We start from the raw sequence: 19464 nt of genomic DNA, 5'->3' as shown, positions 1-19464 counted from the left end.
AGTGTTGCTCCGTCCCTACTAGTTTTTTTAGATGACATCAATTCAATATGAGCCAATATTTTTCATGGTTAAATGTCTCTGTTTCAGCATTTAATGGGTTGTTTATGTTCCGTTGTTAATAATATATGGGTTTATTAGATCTGCAACTCTCGGCATTTTGTTTTTATTAATTTTTTACACAGTGCCCCAACTTTTTTGGCATTGGGGTTGTATTTCAAGACTCTCAAAAGTTGAATTTGTTTGCCCAGTTGACAGGGATTTTTGTTGTTTATATCTTGAAATAAAATTTTTTTCTGGATTTGTTTATGAATGTGGCTTAAAACTCACATGATAAGATAGTTTTACAATAAACTGGACAAATCCAGTGGCTTAAATTGGAGTTTTTGCAGTTTGTTGTGTAGAGATTTAAATTCTCAGTATCTTGTTTTGGAAATGCAGCTTGAGCGAATGTTGTCACTAAGCTTTGGCCACGGGGAGTGGATGTGTTGACAATATTCTAACCAATCAATGTGAGCGCTACTCATCATTCTGTCTCCTGATAGGCTGAGACGGCCACCAATCGTATCTGCAAAGTGCTGGCTGTTAACCAGGAAAACGAGAAAATGATGGAGGACTATGAGAAACTGGCCAGTGATGTAAGTGCAGCACAAACAGATAATACTTTAAATCCTCTGTTTTCTGTAAATATATTTATATTCATATGACCTTTCATCAGAGGCACAACAATTATGCTGTGTTGATGCCAAAACTTGAATGTAATAGCTGATTTGTTTTTCCCCCTTTCTTTCTTCTCTGCCTGCAGCTGCTGGAGTGGATCCGTCGTACGATCCCCTGGCTGGAGGACAGGACCCAGGAAAAGACCATGAATCAAATGCAGTGCAAACAGGAGGATTTCAGAGAGTACCGACGTGAACAGAAACCGCCAAAGGTTTAGGATGGATTGCTGACTTTCCCCCTATATGCTTGGAAAATTACATTAGAATAGTTTGGAAATATCGCTCATCTGGAAATTAAAAATATTTCCCATGCATCCTTCTCTTCCTCAGGTCCAGGATAAATGTCACCTTGAGATCAGCTTCAACACTCTGCAGACTAAACTGAGACTTAACAACAGACCTGCCTTCATGCCATCAGAGGGACGCATGATCAGTGTAAGTTTGCACGTATAATTGACATTAATTATTAAATCACATGGAATGGTCAATTTATAACATATAAGATAATAAGTGCTTCAGCATCTTTGGGTCCAGGTAACTCAGTAACTCCTCAGTGGAAAAAAACAATCATAAATCTAAAGCCTTCACTGGTGACGATGCTGTAGGAGAGAAGGTGTTACATTTTAACAAGTGACCATATTAACTGGTGACTCAGGTGATGGTGTCAACGGTTGTTGTCCAACATCGTTAAACCACTGAGCACTATCTGTTATGTCTGAAATATGAATTTATTGAAAAAGTAAAAGTGGCTCTTCAAGTTTTTGATATCCATTATTAATCCAGATGCATTCGTATAGTCACTAGTTAACATGGTCACTCGTTTAACCATAACACGGTCATTACATGAAATCAGACGATAGATCCTATTTTTATTGTCCATTCCAGTCAGCAGTTGTTGGCAGATATTCACTCTGGATGAACGTGTCTGTATGATGTGGATCCTGGCACATGAACAACCGTTCCTGAAGTAGACTACTTTAGTTCAACAAACTTGGCAAACACGTCAGGCCAAGCTCTCTTACCTGGGGTTGCAGGATCCACAGTGAGCGTTGAAACTTTTCTTTTGAGAAAACAGGATGGGCAGGGCAACTCGGGGCTCCACAGACAGTGCAGGCAGTACATAAAGCCTGTTTGATGCTTGACACATCTGCAGAGTCACTACAGAACTGATTTTTTTTTTTTTTTTGAAGTCACACCCCCTCTAGCTTTGGGAGAATATCAGTTTGTAGCAAGGAGGAAGCTAGGTATAAATGCTCCAGACGTATCGGTGTCCTGACTACGTGTCAGTCTGTGTGACCATCCACGTGGAAAGCATAATCGCACCTTAAGTGTGTCAGACACAGCAATGTAAACGTTACCGACACTTAGAGCTAGCGCTGCTAAGCTAACAACGTAGCTAAAAAGCCATGCACCTCCACGTGTATCTGTGATAGAAACGATACAGGGAGAGAATTACTTGTGGTGGATCTGCAGTTGAAAAGGCGTTCAGTGTGTTAGTGTGTTAAAAAATATAGATTCTTGGACATTTTGAAAAGATTTAGAATCGTAGAGTTTATTGTACCCGATTCTAACAGGATTTGATTTTTTCCGAGACCTGTCATCAATATCATCTGTTTTTACCTTGTACTGTATCAAAAATCAAAATGATTGTATCACGACACCTCTACTATCCTCAAATACATTTTTTTCTGGCATGTATTAAGCAAAATTGTTGGAATCATCTTAAGTTGTGCGCTGATTGTTTAACATTATGTTATACTTATTTTCTTCATAATTTCAAACTGTTGACTGAAGGGTCACATTTATCACTTGTAAACTCTGAGAGACTACTGTTCTCTGCAGTAAATGATTCATTTAATTAATCCCTGATGTTTGTCTGTCAGGATATCAATGCAGCATGGCACACTCTGGAAGGGGCAGAGAAAGGTTATGAAGAGTGGATCCTCAGTGAGATCAGACGTCTTGAGAGACTCGAACACTTGGCTGATAAATTCCGCCAGAAGGCTACCATCCACGAAGGCTGGACTGAAGGTTGGACTAACATTTACACTCTGTGAACCACATACTGAACGCTTTTGTGCTGCTGTAAAAAATGCCAATATAATGTCTTGAATTAATCAGTCTAAGAGCGTTTTCGTGCCGGTACATTTTTTGTTAAAGTAAGGTTAATTAAAAAAAAAGACAACAAGGCTTTATTGTTTTGTAATGCTCCAGTTCTCATGACCATGAAGGAGAGGTAGAACTGTTAAACATTTGAATAAAAATGTTGTGTGCATGCAGGTAAGGAGGCCATGCTGACTCAGAAAGATTACGAGACTTGCAGCCTGTCAGAAGTGAAGGCGTTGCTACGAAAACATGAGGCCTTTGAGAGCGACCTGGCAGCTCATCAGGACCGAGTGGAGCAGATCGCTGCCATCGCACAAGAACTGAAGTAAAACAAAACAAAACCATAGAAACTCCAGGACTGAAAAAAAAAACACAGAATAAATTTCATCCTTTATATGTGTGTAAACTGATTGATTGTGTTTCAGTGAGCTGGACTACTATGACTCTGCCAGTGTCAACAGTCGCTGTCAGAAGATCTGCGATCAGTGGGACGTCCTGGGATCCCTCACGCAGAGCCGCAAAGAATCACTGGAGGTATGACTCAGTCTCCTCTTATGACCCGCTGTAGTATGGTGCTCACATTAATCCATACTGTCCCAAAGCATGTTGGACCTCTGAAGTTCAGTTTGTTTGACCAGTGTGAGTGCAGATAAATTAAATTGATTGGACATGATTGGGAAAGGCACACACCTCTCTATAAAAGGCCTCACAGTAGATGATGCATATCAGAGCAAATCTCAAGCCATGAGGTCAAAGGAACTGCCTGTAGAGCTCAGAGACAGGATTGCTGACAGGCTAAGATCTGGGTTTTGTCTAGCCCCTCTGCTACGCAGCCCAGATCGGCGGAGGGCTCCAGTGTGCCCTTCTGGAGCTTTGTCCCATCTCCACTCAGGACCCCTGGAACTAAGTCAGAGGGACTGTCAAGTTCTTGGTCATCTCTCTGACTAAGGCTCTTCTCCCCACTTGCTCTGTTTGGCCGGGCAACCAGCTCTTGGAAGAGTCCTGGTTGTGTGCCTTTTCTAATCATGACTGATCAGTTTGATTCAACACAGGTGGATTCCAATCAAGGTGTAGAAACATCTCAACAAAGATCCAGAAAAATGGGAGGAGCTTGAGCTAAATGTCAAGCATGTTGCAAAGGGTTTGTCAATGTGACATTCCCATTTTTACATTTACAAAAAATGCCTAAAATTCTGCTTTCACTTTGTCATAATGGGGTACTGACTGTAGATTAATGAGACACTAGCTATGGACTGTAATGCATCAGAATAATGCTGGCATTTGTAAAACAAATATCTGTGAAGTCAGTCGTTTCTGTGTCTTAAATATAAAAAAGAATCTGAAAATATCTTCACATTCCTCAGAGACAGTGATGAAGTCATTTTACAAGCATAAACAGTAAAATTCCCCATGACTCCTGGCCCTAACATGTTATAAAGCAACCCACCATGAACTTCTTTGGTCCAACAACAGTTGAGACTATTTTGTTAACATCCACCTGTAGAAATTCCCTTTGAAAATTAGCTAGAAATTATTTTAAAACTGTAAAGGTCTTATTTTCTGCCAACAGCGGACAGAGAAGCAGCTGGAGTCGATAGATGAGCTTTACCTGGAGTATGCCAAGAGAGCAGCACCCTTCAATAACTGGATGGAGGGGGCAATGGAGGACCTGCAGGACATGTTCATCGTCCACAACATCGATGAGATCCAGGTAACTGGGGGAATGTGTGCATGGGCATGTGGACGAGAGAATGCACTGGAAGTGCAGCATGGCAAGCTGATCATAACAGCAACCAGGTGCTCACATCCAAAACTATAATATAGTTTTGGATGTGAGCACTTTTTTTTTCTTTTTTTTAAAAGGAACCCTGCATGATCAGACAAGTTCATCTTGTTGGATAGATATTTGTATCTCTCATTGAAGTAAAAACACACTAGATATCTGCGTTTTGAGTAATTTGAATTTATAAACTCACCAGGAGGCCGCCATGTTTTGGTCCGCACTGGAAGTGTGATGTCACAGTTCTGCAGCGCTCCTCGTCGTACCTATGTAGTAACCGCTGTCTCAGACTGGCGGCCAGTGTTAGGGCTGCATCTCAGAAATGCAGCACATCTCAGGCACAGAAAATTTTAAGATTTGAGGTGTCGACTCTTCTATATTATCCTTGCACCACGAGCGGTTATCGGTCAAACTAGAAAGGAAAATGATAAATACAGAGTTATATTCACCTTGTTGTAGCAAATATTTAAATCTGCTTTGGTAGAATATGTTTGAAATCTGTTTCTTGATGAACCAGATGAAGGCCACGAGCTAAAATGCGTCTGTTTAATAAAATTCTTCCCCAAAACTCTACTATTTATGGAACTTTCTGTTTCCACACAGTTCAGAACGTTGCAGGTAAAGATAAACACAATATGAAAACACTTCGGGTCTGTGCTTTTCAATGTTAAAGCCCACTTTGGCATTCCTTTGGAGACACTCCCTACCTATGTACATAATGCTTTTATTTTGAAAAGCTTCTGGCAGGCTTCCACTATACACTGAATCCAGTCACTTGTAGGGAGGTTTTTTGAGGTAAAACTTAGGAGGAATGACAGGGCTTTGACAGCAGGTAGACAAAACCAACACCTAGCAAACTCGTGTCTGGTATGAAAGCTGTTATGGCAGCAACAGCTGCAAGCAGCAAAACCATCTGAAAACCGGTTACTGCATAGCAATGGTGAAGAGTGACGGCACAGTACCAGCGCAAACCAAAACATGACGGCCTACTGGTGAGTCTGAAAGCTCAAACTTACTCTAAATGCAGATATCTAGGATATCTGTTGAGGTTTTTTGGTCCAATATACATATGAGAGGTAGATATAGCTACCCAACAAGATGGATTTGTATGATCATGCAGGGTTCCTTTTAAGATTATTTGTGGAGCTTTTTGTCTGTGTTTGAATACAGACCTAATGAGCTAAACTATACAGTTATTTTTTAAATACTGAAAACCAAGCATGTGTTTCCTCTCAGGGTCTAATCACAGCCCATGAGCAGTTCAAATCCACCCTTCCAGAGGCTGACAAGGAGCGGGAGGCTATCCTGGCAATCCAGGGTGAGGTGCAGAAGATCGCAGAGAGCAACGGCATCAAGATGAGTGGAGACAACAATTACACCACTATCACACCCAAGTGCATCAACGACAAATGGGGAAAGGTAGACATGTTTTTGTTTTCGTCTGACATCACACCTTGTTGTTGTTTTTGCTTTTTCGCACTTCTCTGGAAGTAGATAGCATTTAAAATGATAATAATTTAAAATAACCTCTATATTACTGAGCTAATTTTTTCTCAGTTTGTTACTGTTATTTAGTTACTGTCATATCTCAGACATGATAAAAAGATTTAAATGTCATTAAAAATCATAGCAAAATTTTCTCCTATGAATGCAATTGATCAAAGCAGTCCATTGTCACTTAGAGCTTTCCTGAGTGACCAGGACTCTCTTTTATACACTGCCTGGCCAAAAAAAGTTGCCACCAAAAAATGTTCACACACTCTAATATTTTGTTGGACCGCCTTTAGCTTTGACTACAGCACGCATTCGCTGTGGCATTGTTTCGATAAGCTTCTCCAATGTCACAAGATTTATTTCCATCCAGTGTTGCATTAATTTTTCACCAAGATCTTGTTTTGATGATGGGAGAGTCTGACCACTGGACAAAGCCTTCTCCAGCACATCCCAAAGATTCTCAATGGGGTTAAGGTCTGGACTCTGTGGTGGCCAATCCATGTGTGAAACTGATGTCTCATGCTCCCTGAACCACTCTTTCACAATTTGAGCTGATGAATCCTGGCATCATCATCTTGGAATATGCCCGTGCCATTAGGGAAGAAAAAATCCATTGATGGAATAACCTGGTCATTCAGTATATTCAGGAGTCAGCAGACCTCATTCTTTGGGCACATAATGTTGCTGAACCTAGACCTGACCAACTGCAGCAACCCCAGATCATAGCACTGCCCCCACAGGCCTTTACAGTAGGCACTAGGCATAATGGGTGCATCACTTCGCCTGCCTCTCTTCTTACCCTGATGCGCCCAGTAGTAATTATCCAACAGGAGGCTTGTACCTCTTTGCGTAGTTAAATCCAGGTGGCGACTTTTTTTTTTTTGGCCAGGCAGTGTATAACAGTGCGTAGAATCCTGACCAAAAGTGTATGTGCGCCCAAACCTCAGAAATAGTGTGCACCAAAATAATTCAGATTTATGATCGTGTGCCCACACACATGTCCTTGCATTGCAGAAGCTCAAACGCACTGTAGAAAGGATGTGAAGGACACTGTAGGATATCTGGAGTCTTAGCTGCTACTTTTCTGGCATGATTTCTAAAGCTTGAAAAACTTTCGTCAGCTGCTGCTTTGTGTTTGAAGGTGCAGCTTACCCACAGCTGGCCTTTTCTGTTTTCTTCAGCTGTGATTTTATTGTAACGTCTTCATGCATGTTTGGTGTGTTCCAGGTACAAGAGTTGGTGCCGCAGCGTGACGCAGCTCTGCAGGGGGAGCTCGAGAAGCAGAACAGCAACGACAGCCTGAGAGCCAAGTTTGCCACTCAGGCAAACGCGGTTGGTGGCTACATCCAAGTCAAGATGGAGGTAATGGATTCACTAACACAGTCAGACCGTGTCCATTCTTTGGTTCATCTCTGCACAGCTGAGTGGCGTCAGGCCGACATTGTGGACCAGTGAACGCACAGAGCAAAAAGTCTGTGTTGAGACTCATATATAATATAGATTCATTACACACTGACTGATATATTTCAAATGTTTCTTTTAATTTTGATGATTATGGCTTACAGCTATTGAAACCCAAAATTCAGTATCTTATAAAATTATAATATTGGGAAAAAGTTCAACATTGGAGACTCCTGGCATCACACTCTTATCAGCAAATTAACTCCAAATGACTGCAAAGGTTTCCTGAGCCTTTAAAGGTCTCTCAGTCTGGATTAGTAGCTACACAATCATGGGGAAGACTGCTGATCTGACAGATGTCCAGAAGATGATCATTGACACCCTCAAGGAAGGCGAGACACAAAAGGTCATTGCTGAAGAAGCTGGCACAGCTTCACAGAGTTCTGTATCCAAGCACATTACTGGAAAGTTGAATGGACAGAAAATATGTGGTAAAAAAAAAAAAAAAAATGGTGACAAAACTTCACAAGGAGTGGACTGCAGCTGGAGTCAGTGCTTCAGTAGCCACAAAGCACAGACAGATCCAGGACATGGACTACGACTTTAGATTCCTTGTGTCGAGCCACTCTTGAACTGGAGATGTCAGAGGTGTTCTACCTGGGCAAAGTCAAAAAGGGCTGGACTGTTGCTCAGTGGTCCTAAGCCCTTTTTAGATGAAAGTGAACTTGCCATTTCATTTGTAAATCAAGGTCCCAGAGTCTGGAGAAACAGAGAAAAGGATCAGAATCTAAGGTGCTTAAGGTCCAGTGTAAAGTTTCCGCAGTTAGTGATAGTTTTGGGAGCCATGTCATCTGCTGGTGCTGGTCCATTGTATTTTATCAGGTCCAAGGTCAGTGCAGCCATCTACCAGGAAATTTTAGAGCACTTCATGCTTCCCTCTGCTGACAAGCTTTATGGAGATGCTGATTTCTTTTTCCAGCAAGACTTGGTACCTGCCCACACTGCCAAAGGTACCAATACTGGTTTCAGGACCAAGGTATCCCTGTGCTTGATTGGCCAGTCAACTCACTTGACTTGAACCCCATAGAGAGTCTATGGAGTATTGTGAGGAGGAAGATGAGAAGAGCCCAGACTAAGTATTGTGTGCTGTACATGTTCATACTTTCCAGTTGTCCAACATTTCTGTGTTAGAATTATTTTCATTGGTTTTTAGTAATATTATAATTTTCTGAGATACTGAATTTTGGGTTTTCTTTAGCTGTAAGCCATAATGATCAAAACAAAAATAAATAAACACTTGAAAAAGATCAGTATTTGTGTAATGAATCTGTATAGTATATTAGCTTCGCTCTTTAAATTGACTTACTGAAATAGATTAACTTTTTAAAGAATTTCTAATTTATTGAGATACACCTGTAAAAGTATCATTTAGAGTTTTTTTACAGAGGTTCACAGAGCTGTTCTTTAAATGTTATCGAGGTAAAAATTTCAGTTAATTGTGATTTTTATTATGCCCTGATTGTCCAGTCCTAGTGATGTCTGTTATTTCCCATCACGTTTATGGTATATCTGGCTGCAGAATCAAATAGAGATTCTGTTTTACAGGGCAGACAAAGTGACCTGATGAGCTGATGTCATGGCCAAACATGAGAGAAATGTTGGCATGCTAGGAGTGTTACACCAACAGAAGAATAAAAAAACCTACTACCAGCATCAGCCAAATGATTATTTTGAATATTGTATTCTTGTCTGCCCTTATTTTCACAATTAGGGCATCTACACTGATCATGGTTTGTGTTTGGATGCAGCGGTTCTATTCTTCTATTAACGGTGTATCTAAGACGATCAGGACGGTAATCTTGATGTGCTTGTGTTGTCAGGAAATTGGCAAGATATCTATTGAAATGAACGGCACTCTGGAGGACCAGCTAACCAACCTGAAGGAGTACCAGGAGAGCATCATGTCCTACATGCCAGAGATCAACACACTGGAGGGATACCACCAGCTAATCCAGGAGGCCCTCATCTTTGACAACCAGTACACCCCATACACAATGGAGGTAAACACTAACACTCAGACAACTCAGACATTTATTTTAGAAATACTGGTAAACACACTTAAATGTTTTGTGTTCAAAAGTTCATGAAAAGAGCTGAATATTTCTGTTTTTGGTTTGAGAATCTACAATTAAAAACAACTCAGGAGGGAGGAGACGTTTAGTGCACAGAGATTGTTTTGTCAGCATTCACATGGATTATCGTTTGTTTGTCTTAAGCTTTTGGAAGACACAATGTGACTTTTTTTCCCTTCACGTCTCTTTTTTTTCTCTCTCACCCTTTCCCTTCTCCGTCCTCGGCCCGTCCTCTCCTCCTGCAGCACCTCCGCGTGGGTTGGGAGCAGCTGCTCACCACCATTGCCAGAACCATCAATGAGGTGGAGAACCAGATCCTGACACGTGACGCCAAGGGCATCAGCCAGGAGCAGCTCTTTGAGTACCGCGCCTCCTTCAACCACTTTGACAAGGTCAGGGGCCGAGCTCCAGGCTCATTTATTTCACTTTTCCTGATGTTTTCACAGGATAAAAGTTGCTGTAAGGCGTAAAAATACCTTGGTTGGGTCTGTAAATAGTTGTACCTGAATAGTACTTTCTTTGTTTACAAGTTCAGATGGGAAGTAAAAAAAAAACAACCTTTTTTTTTAAATGAATTATGATAAAAAAAGTCTATCATAGCCTTATTAGTTTAACATTAAACAAATCATGAATGTTTTGGGGTTGCTTATTTATTAATGTATAAAATGACTGAATGAATGTTTAGACTTTACGTGGGGGTGAGAGAGGAGCCAAACGTGTGAGTATTCATGTTTAGTGCTGGTGAGCACATGGTGGGAGCACATCCTGAGTTTTTTCTAGAGGAGGTCTGGCTCGTGGGTTTAAGAGGAGAGAGTTTCTTATTTTAGACAGAGGGGATTTTATAGTAGCACTGAGAGCAGAGAGTAAGGGACAGGCATGTCATCACAGATCCACTGAACCATGATGAATTTTTGTTTTCTAACTAGCTTCGTAAGAAGGTTTACTGGTCATGCAGCTTTGAGATGTAGTCAAAAGGTGCTTAATTTGGTGTGAACAGAGCAATATGTCACCGAACTTCTGTGTGTTGTTGTGGTTGTCGTGAATCCTGGTGATTCATTGTCGTTAAAACCTCATAAGGATGAAACAGACACCACCATCATTCACCATCTGAGTGTGTCACTGATTCATGCCGTCTGATGAAGTGGTTCTCGTATGCTCAGGTCACTGTGATCACTCTGGCCTCTCCAAATCCACCTGTGTGCTCATTTAGAAGTCTTTATGTCACATCAGTGTGTCTGCTGGGAACACAACACCATCCATCCATCCATTTTCTATGCCGCTTATCACATTGGGGGTTGAAGGGGTGCTGAAGCCTATCCTAGCTGTCATTTGGCGAGAGGCGGGGTACACCCAGGACTGGTCGGCAGTCAATCCCAGGGCTAACATATAGAGACAGACAACTAGGCTCGCTCACACCTACAGCCAGTTTTGACTCACCAATTAACCTAATGAGCAGGTTTTTTGAGGTGGGAGGAAGCCGGAGTATCCGGAGAGAACCCACACATGCATGGGGAGAACATGCAAAGTCCGCGCAGAATGGCCCTGACCGGGAAGCAAACCAGGGACCTTCTATTTTTATGCTGTGAGGCAACAGCGCTAACCCCTGCACCACTGTGCAGCCTGGGAACACAACACATCAGTTGTTATTTTATCACAGAAAATGCTTTTTTCTTACAACAACAGATAGAGGTATTAAATGCCTGGTACTGATCCTTGCTCTATTCCGGGCCATGGGTGTCCAAACTTGATGCACTGAGGGTCACATACATTAACTATAAGGATGACAGGGCTGCCTTTATGTACCTCACTTTTTGTGTCTAAGAGCAAGTTAACCTCATCCTTAAGCTAAGGTTAAGCTATCTTAGCAATTGCATTTAAGAAAAAAATGCGTGCATCACAGCTTTCCACTGGATCTGTCACGCAGGTTAGGATGAGAACGATTCTCATATAGAGACAGGATGCTAACGGCTCATCTTAACATTCAGATACTGTCAAAACACAAGCAAATTAAAGGAAGCTGACAAACTTTTTTTTTTAGCTGTAGGTCCTTTTCTATTTGTGAGAAAGTGCTACCTTTATTTAGTTGGTTGGCTAGCTTGCCACATTACACCACTGCAAACATGATTCCTGATGCCTAATAATGACTTATAACAGTGCTAATTTAAGCTAACTATTATGTTAGAACACAAATCACTCTACTGTCTGTGATTTCTTTGAACGCCTTCATGACAGATTTTTAGAAGTACCACATGTTCCTGTTACTGTTACACATTAACTTCCTCATGTAATTCTTTATTTTTATGGGGAAACTTTAATTCAGTTCTCTGATAACTTTCAGTGTGTTGTCCCATAGAGACATGTGCATGCCTAGAAAAAGTGACACATTATTTGAATGTGTGCGTTCCTCCATCATGGTCGCCCGTTAAATTTTGTGTTGTCTGCGTTGTCTAAACATCCATGAATGTCTGTCTGTGTGTCCATCATGTCCTCATCTCCTCCCTGCATGCTGTGGATCACATGGTCATCCTCCACCACCATCCCTGTGTTGTGATTGGTTCATCCTCATGATGTGGTGCTCTGTCGTTGGGTGTTTGGCCGATCTCAGGACCACAGCGGGGCCCTGCAGGCCGAGGAGTTCAAAGCCTGTTTGATCAGTCTGGGCTACGATGTGGAGAACGACAAGCAGGTAGGAGCTCTGCCCCAGGACGAAGGGAGAGGTGGAAGTTGTCAGGGCCGCGGAGCAGGAGAGCGTAGAAAAATCACTGATAGCTCGACAAAGGTTTATCTAAATGAGGTCTTAGGCTCATAAATATCAGTGTTTTCATTGATTTTTTGATATTGTTGAAGTTAAAAAATATGAGGATACTTCCACCATTAGGTTGCCTTTTACAAGAAAGTATAGATTTTATTAAACTGACTTTTGACTTTGCCAGTTTAGTCACTAAAATGTCATTTTGATGTAAGTCTGAGCAATTAAACAAAATTTAGTTTGAATTATAATTTGGGCTTCTACAATTATTCAAACTAAAGAAGGTCCAACATTTTTTTCCTGAAATCTGTTCAAAATACCATTTTATTATGACGTGCTTTGCTCTATACCAGTGGTTCTCAACCTTTTCAGCCTGCGACCCTCAAGTGTCAGAGAGCAGGGACCCCCACAAGGCCTGTAAACAAGGCCTGACAGGGCTTGAACACAGCCATGCACAATCAAGAATAGTCATGTACAGACAAGGCTGCCCATATTTCCATATTTTATATTTAACCTGAACAATATATTTTTAATTTTTTGGTGCCATAATAGATGTCTTCTTAAAAAAACTGGTTAAAATGGCTAAATTTTGGAAAAGAGGTAGTGAAATTGGGATTTTAAAAGTGGCCGAAATGGGTTTAAAGTGGCAAAAATTGGTGGGAAATATGTTGCATTGGATTTGAAAATTGGTTAACTGAGGCAGAAAATAGGCATAAATTGTCAAAAATGGGTTAAACTGGCAAAAGTGGGCATTAAAAGCAGTAAAAAAGTGGTTAATAGAGGCAACAATGGGTCTACACAGGCAATAAAAGAAAGAAAGTGACAAGAATTGGTTTAGAAATGGCAAAAACAGGCAGGAAACGTCGTGGAAAGGGTTTAAAATTGGCAAAATGTGTGGGAAAAAGTGATAGAAATGGGTTAATATTAGGCAACTTAGTGTAAAGTGGCAAATATGTAATTTAAAAAAAACATTCTTAGTTTTTTAAAGGCATCTGGAGACCCCCTTTCAGTGTCTTGCAATCCCCAAGGGGGTTATTTTATGTTTGTTTCGAAATGAGTGACATAAAAACGGATCAATGTATACTGAATTGCCTTATGAGTAAAAATTAGCACCATATGATATTTTTTTCAAAAGCATTTGGCCTTTTTTGTCTAAATTATAAATAATTTTAGACTCTTGTTTTTACAAGTCTTTGGCTGTCTTTAGTCCTAAACTATTATTAAATGGTTATTCACCTTGAATAAGAAAAACATTTAGAAAAAAAGAAAAGTACACTTAGTTTTTACATACCATTCTAGAAAAAATAATGCTTCAAGAAGCATCTGCAAAAATGTAAAAATGAAAAATAAATGTAATAAGTTACTTTCCACCTCTAAGTGAATTGATATATTAAGTGATAATTCAGTTATTAGATTACCCCCCAGACATTTTTGGTTCACAGCATATCTTTTTCATATCAAATTTTCATATCTGGCCAATCCATCAGCAAATAAACAATCTAAAGGAGCAAATACAAAGAACAAAAGGATGAGTGTCAGTATTTAACAGGTCTGTGATGGTTCGGCTCTCCTGCTCTGTGGTTCTGGATGATTCTCGTTCAGGCTCAGTCAGGTTTCAGGCCATCAGCATGGAGGGCAGAGATGTCGTGTCCCTGTTTGTCCACCGGGGGTCTCTGTTGCTTTGTGCTGCTTCAGCTCGTTCAGGCTCCCTCTCACTCCTCGTCTGTCTGTCCGTCTGTTGGGTTTACTTTGCTCTGAGACTGTCGCTGTTAACTGTTTGTGCTTTTTTTTTAACATCCTTTTTTTTCACCTCCCTGAACATCACTCTTTCTCTACACCATTTTTATATCTGTATGTCCTCTTCCTTCTCCTCCTCTTCTTCCTCTCTGTCACTTCAATCTCTCTAACTCCCCACTTCGTCCATCACTTCACCTCACCCGTCCTCACCCTCCTCCCGGTCTTTGCTGTGCTGTGTCGGTCCACAGAAGCGATCAGGACAGATGGTCTCAGATGATTTCCGGGCTCTCCTCATTTCTACAGGAAACAGCCTGGTACTGCTGCTGCATGACGCTCTGTCAGGGTGTCTGCAGGTCCAGGAACAGACTGATCTGAATGAATTTACATAATTTTAAGCTTGATACAACCTCTAAATGCAAAGCTTTTGACACCAGTGAGAAAATGACTGACTGGAGTCTTTTCTTCAACATCTTCCCTCTTTTCATACGTTGTCATTTAAGTGTGTAAAGCTCTAAAAGTATCTGGAGGAATCCAATTATTCTATTTGCTTTACTGGGTTAAGAACACGTTTTGACTTAGCTTTTTTAATGTCATTTATTAACTTAAACCAGTCTTTCTGTTGTTATCAAATGATTAAAATCAGTTAATTTTTTACTATAAATAGGCTTTTGTTGCTGGTTTGAATAATTTCTTCAATCAGGCCTGACACCTGCAGTCACCCTGATCTCCGTCTACTTGTTCCTTTCCGCCTGTCTTTATTATATTACATTTCTTTTCAAACTTGCAGCACTTCTGCTTCACTGGCTGAAGGAGAATGCTGTTTTTCATTGGTTTGTGTTTCCATTTAGCCTCTGTGTTCCATCTGCACCGTTATTTTTAGTTAGTAATCATGTTTGTGTGTTTTTACATGCTCAGTAGTGTGAGACCTAAAACATTAGTACCACCATCTCAAACTTAACTCCAGCTCACCGGCTCAGTCTAATTGCTGATGGTCTTGATGTTTTACACTCATAGTTTTTTGTGTGTCCTGCTCTGTCTCTGTGTGTTTCAAAGTGCAAAGCGCCGCCTCTTCCGGGTTAACCTGTTGTTTCTTGGTTGCTAGGGTGACGCCGAGTTCTCTCGTATCATGGGCATTGTGGATCCCAACGGCGTCGGTGCCGTCACCTTCCAGGCCTTCATTGACTTCATGTCGAGGGAAACGACTGACACGGACACCGCAGACCAGGTCATCGCCTCCTTCAAGGTCCTGGCTGCTGATAAGGTCAGTTGGATAATTACATCATCAGTAGTCCAAAATGTATTTCATATTGCCATTACCGGTATGCACACATAGAAGATTGATGATGAAAGTAGGGTGAAGAGAAATGGTTCAGTTAAGAAATGCAGGGGAATTATGGCCGATACTGCAAACATTTTTCATATTTGTATTATTCCGATATGATTATGAGGATGGTGGGGCCACATTCATATTCCTCACCTTGAGGATATTTAAAACCAATAAAACCAATCTAAAGTACGGAGTAGGCCTAACTGGCTAGTTAACTGCTGACAAGGCAATTACACAATCATTGTTAGAATTTTGGGGAGGCCAATCAGATTTGTGTTGTTGGGCCCTGGCTACCACTGGCTCCGCCCCTGAAATGTTACTGGTTCTGCTATTTGTTGCTGTAATCCATCAGGGAGTTATAAATAAAGATGTTGTTATTGTTTTGTTTGCAAATATGTTCACTATTTACAGGGTAGTCGCAATTTAGTCTTTAAAAAAAAGCATAAATACATTTTTGTCAAAATGTTTGCTTACCAAATTAACATTGTAGCATGGCATTGTGCAGAAACTACGCAGTTCAGTACAGTCAAGCACAATGTTAATGTTCAAATGTGGGCTATACTCAATTTAATTTATCAAGAATTTCCTGAGGGCCAATCCAGAATGGACTGCTGGCAGCATTTGGCCCCCAGGCCATAGTTTGGGCATCCCTGCAGTAAGTGCTAACCGCTATTAAACCACCAACGAAGAAGAGAAAGTAGCCAGCATATCAAAAGAAACGAAGAAGAAAAGTCTGCAGAACAGTGAGGATGCAGCTCTTTTCTCCCTCTCCTCATCCTCGAGATTTTCTTTTTCAAAACCTCCAAATATGAAAGCAGAGAGGGCCTAAGATATTACTGCTGCTAACACGCTTTAAAAGGAAACCCTGCATGATCAGACAAGTTCACCTTGTTGGATAGATATTTGTATCTCTCATATGTATATTAAACTAAAAAACTCACTAGGTATCTATAAACTCACTAGGAGGCCGCCATGTATTGGTCCACACTGGTAGTGTGATGTCACAGTTCCGCAGCAATCCTCACAGTCTCTATGCAATAACCGCTGTTTCAGACTGGCAGCCAGCGTTAGGGCTGCATCTCAGACACGCTGCACATCTCACGCACAGAGAATTTTAAGATGTGTGGTCTCTTCTATATTTTTCTTGCACCACAAGCAGTTATCGCTCAAACTAGACAGGAAAATGAAAAATACAGAGCCATATTCACCTTGTTGTAGCAAATATTTACATCCACATCGGTATGTTATGTTTGAAATCTGTTTCTTGATGAACCAGATGAACTCCACAAGCTAAAATGCTTCTGTTTGATAAAGTTGTTCCCCAAACTTCTATTTATGCAGCTTTCCGTTTTGATTCAAAATGTTGCAGGTTAAGATAAACACAGTGCAAAAACACTTCTGGTTTGCACTTTTCAAAGTAAAAGTCCACTTTAGCATTCCTTTGGAGACACTCCCTTTGGTTCTAATGCTTTTATTTTGAAAAGCTACCATCACACTTCCACTATACACTAAATGCAGTCACTTGTAGGGAGGTTTATTGAGGTAAAACTTAGGAGGAATGACAGAGCTTTATCAACATGGAGACAAAATCAACATGCAGCAAATTTGTGTCTGCTCTAAGAGATGTTATGGCAGCAACAGCTGAAAGTAGCAAAACCATCTGAAACACAAGTTACTGCATAGCAACGGCTAGGGCTATTGCACTGAGACAGGACAGTACCAGCGTGGACCAAAACATGGCAGCCTCCTGGTGAGTTTAAAAGCTTAAATTTACTTAAAATGCAGATATCTAGTGAGTTTTTTTGTTCAGTATACATATGAGAGATACAATTATCTGTCCAACAAGATGAACATGCCTGATCATGCAGGGTTCCTTCGAGGTATGAACCAAACTGTGACCTCTGTGACCCATTACACCCCTATCAACCACCTTGAATAAATATGCCTTATACTCCTGTGAAGCGCTAGTCCAAGTCTTTAAAACCAATGGTTCTAAGCTGGTCCAGCCATAGGACCCACCAGTCCGTCTTATGAAAAATCGCAACCCAAGTTTGCAAAACATTTTCAACAATGCATATTTAGTTTATTGAATATTCTGCAGTTTTGAGCATGATTGGACTAAAATAATATGATATGAAAAAGAGAGGGGCAAAAACGGAAATTTTTATACCCTCTTTCCCCATCATTGTGTAATTTTTGCCAATTTTCTGGAGATCTTGAGAAATTACTTCATTATCATGGGAAAAGTAGCTTTTCCATTGCAAGAAGAGAAAACAAATTAGCTGAAATATCAATCAAACATTTAGATTTACCAAATTCCACTGTAAAGCAATGTGAAATAAAATGTAATGATGCAGGTCTACTAAGGACTTCAGGACTTTTTGCTACAATTTTTTTTACAGACACCTAGTCGTGACCCACTGAAAATTGCTTCGCGACCCACTTTTGGGTCCCAACCCACCAGTTGAGAACCACTGTTTTAAACCTCAGGGTTATAAAGGTGCCCGCTCAAAACTGTGAACAGCACACCCTCATTTTAACAGGTCTTCCTTGATGAAAGTGTTGTTCTCCCTCAGTTCAGGTCTTAAGAAGTCTTACACTTGATGAAGCAACCCTATACTTGTTTTTTGGATGAATTGGCTGTGATAAAATGATTCTTCTCAGGTGTAGTTTTGCTTCCCAGCTCCTTGCAAACTGAATGCAAATGTAGTTCATCACTGACTGTGCCCTCCTCCTGTCTCCTTCAGAATTACATCACTGCAGATGAGCTGAGGAGGGAGCTCCCCCCCGACCAGGCAGAGTACTGCATCGCCCGCATGGCACCCTACAACGGGCCTGACACTGTCCCCGGAGCCCTTGACTACATGTCCTTCTCCACCGCCCTGTACGGAGAGAGTGACCTGTAGAGGAGGAAGAGGATGAGGAGGGCTGGACAGACGAGGGAGGGGGGAGAGAGGAGGAGGAGGGAAGGGGAGGGAGAGGGTGTTTCTGTGCGCAGAGGAGACGCCAGGAATCGAAGGTTTGGAAGGATTTGAGTGGTTGTGAGGTGCCCCTGCGTGTGTAGAAAAGTTTCCGATTCTGAGGTGTTGATTGGACTGTAGTTTGGTTTGGCTCTGCTCTGCTCTGCTCTGCGGGTTGTTTTCAGCTCCGTTACATTGTTTTAGGTGGACAGGGATCGAGGTCAGTTTGTCACAGAGTTTTATACGAGCAGGCGTCTCCAGGGGGGCAGCAGTTGGACGAGGGGACAAACGTCTGTAGTGGGGGTCCTTAGCTTCACCCAGTCTGCCTTCGAGGGGTCAAACGAGGGAAGGACCGGGGTTTGGACTAGGGAGGGGGGAGGGGCACAAGCTAATCTGATACTTATGCTAATTTTTGTTTATTTTATTATAATTTTCTCTTCTTGCCAGGTGGGGTTCAGGGTGCGAGGAGTGGGCGGGGCAGTGTGGGGTTTGGCGTGGCGACTGGCGAGGTTTGTGTATTAGATCCTAGAGAGATATATGCTGCGTGGGAGAAGGGTCGGGATAGTGGGAGGGGAGGGAGGGATGTTGACCAACCAGAGATAAAATGACATATTTACCCATAATTCCCATGTTGCTGGATAAGGTGACCTGTCTAACCTCAGCTCTTTTCCTCCTCCTGTCTTTGTTTATTACCTTCTTTGTTTGTTGATTTTCTGGGTGTGGTGGGGTGGGGGTCGGTGCAGATGGGAGGGTGGGGCTCAGCGCTGTATATACTTTTTTTGTTTTTCAGTGCGAGGAATGATGAACATGGTCCAAGAGGTTGGAAATAATCAACGCAGGCTTTCCAGTAGAGGAAAATAGAGACATTTATTAGAAAAAAGAAATGAGAAAATACAAAAATGAAAAAGCCAATGATAGTGACACACAGAGCAGTTTCTACAGTAGATAGGTTTGAGCTTCCAGATGTCTTTTCTAGTTATTTTTTTTTCATTTAGACTCAAAGAAAACTCATCTAGAATTCATTGTTGGCCATGCTAGTGTATCTTCTCCTGTATAAATCAA

General features: G+C 41.3%; 1 protein-coding gene across 4 annotated transcripts in view; it reads left to right on the top strand.

The window, feature by feature from the left end:
* Window positions 1-18775, top strand: part of LOC121524465 (alpha-actinin-4-like) — a 111746-nt gene extending 92971 nt beyond the window's left edge. For 2 of the 4 annotated variants that reach the window (XM_041809896.1, XM_041809886.1), the window contains exons 9-22: window positions 543-635; window positions 803-928; window positions 1047-1151; window positions 2600-2747; window positions 2997-3147; window positions 3248-3356; window positions 4393-4533; window positions 5839-6021; window positions 7324-7458; window positions 9378-9557; window positions 9875-10021; window positions 14364-14429; window positions 15218-15376; window positions 18190-18775. In XM_041809896.1, the coding sequence (XP_041665830.1) occupies window positions 543-635; window positions 803-928; window positions 1047-1151; window positions 2600-2747; window positions 2997-3147; window positions 3248-3356; window positions 4393-4533; window positions 5839-6021; window positions 7324-7458; window positions 9378-9557; window positions 9875-10021; window positions 14364-14429; window positions 15218-15376; window positions 18190-18348 (1902 nt within the window). In that variant the 3' untranslated portion in view covers window positions 18349-18775. Of the gene's footprint in view, window positions 1-542; window positions 636-802; window positions 929-1046; window positions 1152-2599; window positions 2748-2996; window positions 3148-3247; window positions 3357-4392; window positions 4534-5838; window positions 6022-7323; window positions 7459-9377; window positions 9558-9874; window positions 10022-12234; window positions 12316-14363; window positions 14430-15217; window positions 15377-18189 lie in introns of all 4 variants that reach the window. The other 2 variants (XM_041809878.1, XM_041809870.1) reach the window with 2 other exon arrangements.
* Window positions 18776-19464: the final 689 nt, after the last annotated feature.

This window comes from Cheilinus undulatus, linkage group 2 (assembly GCF_018320785.1).
Source record: "Cheilinus undulatus linkage group 2, ASM1832078v1, whole genome shotgun sequence".
Taxonomy (NCBI): Eukaryota; Metazoa; Chordata; class Actinopteri; order Labriformes; family Labridae; genus Cheilinus; species Cheilinus undulatus.
Note: the sequence above shows the minus strand (reverse complement) of the source record. Positions and strands in the feature narration are given on the sequence as shown.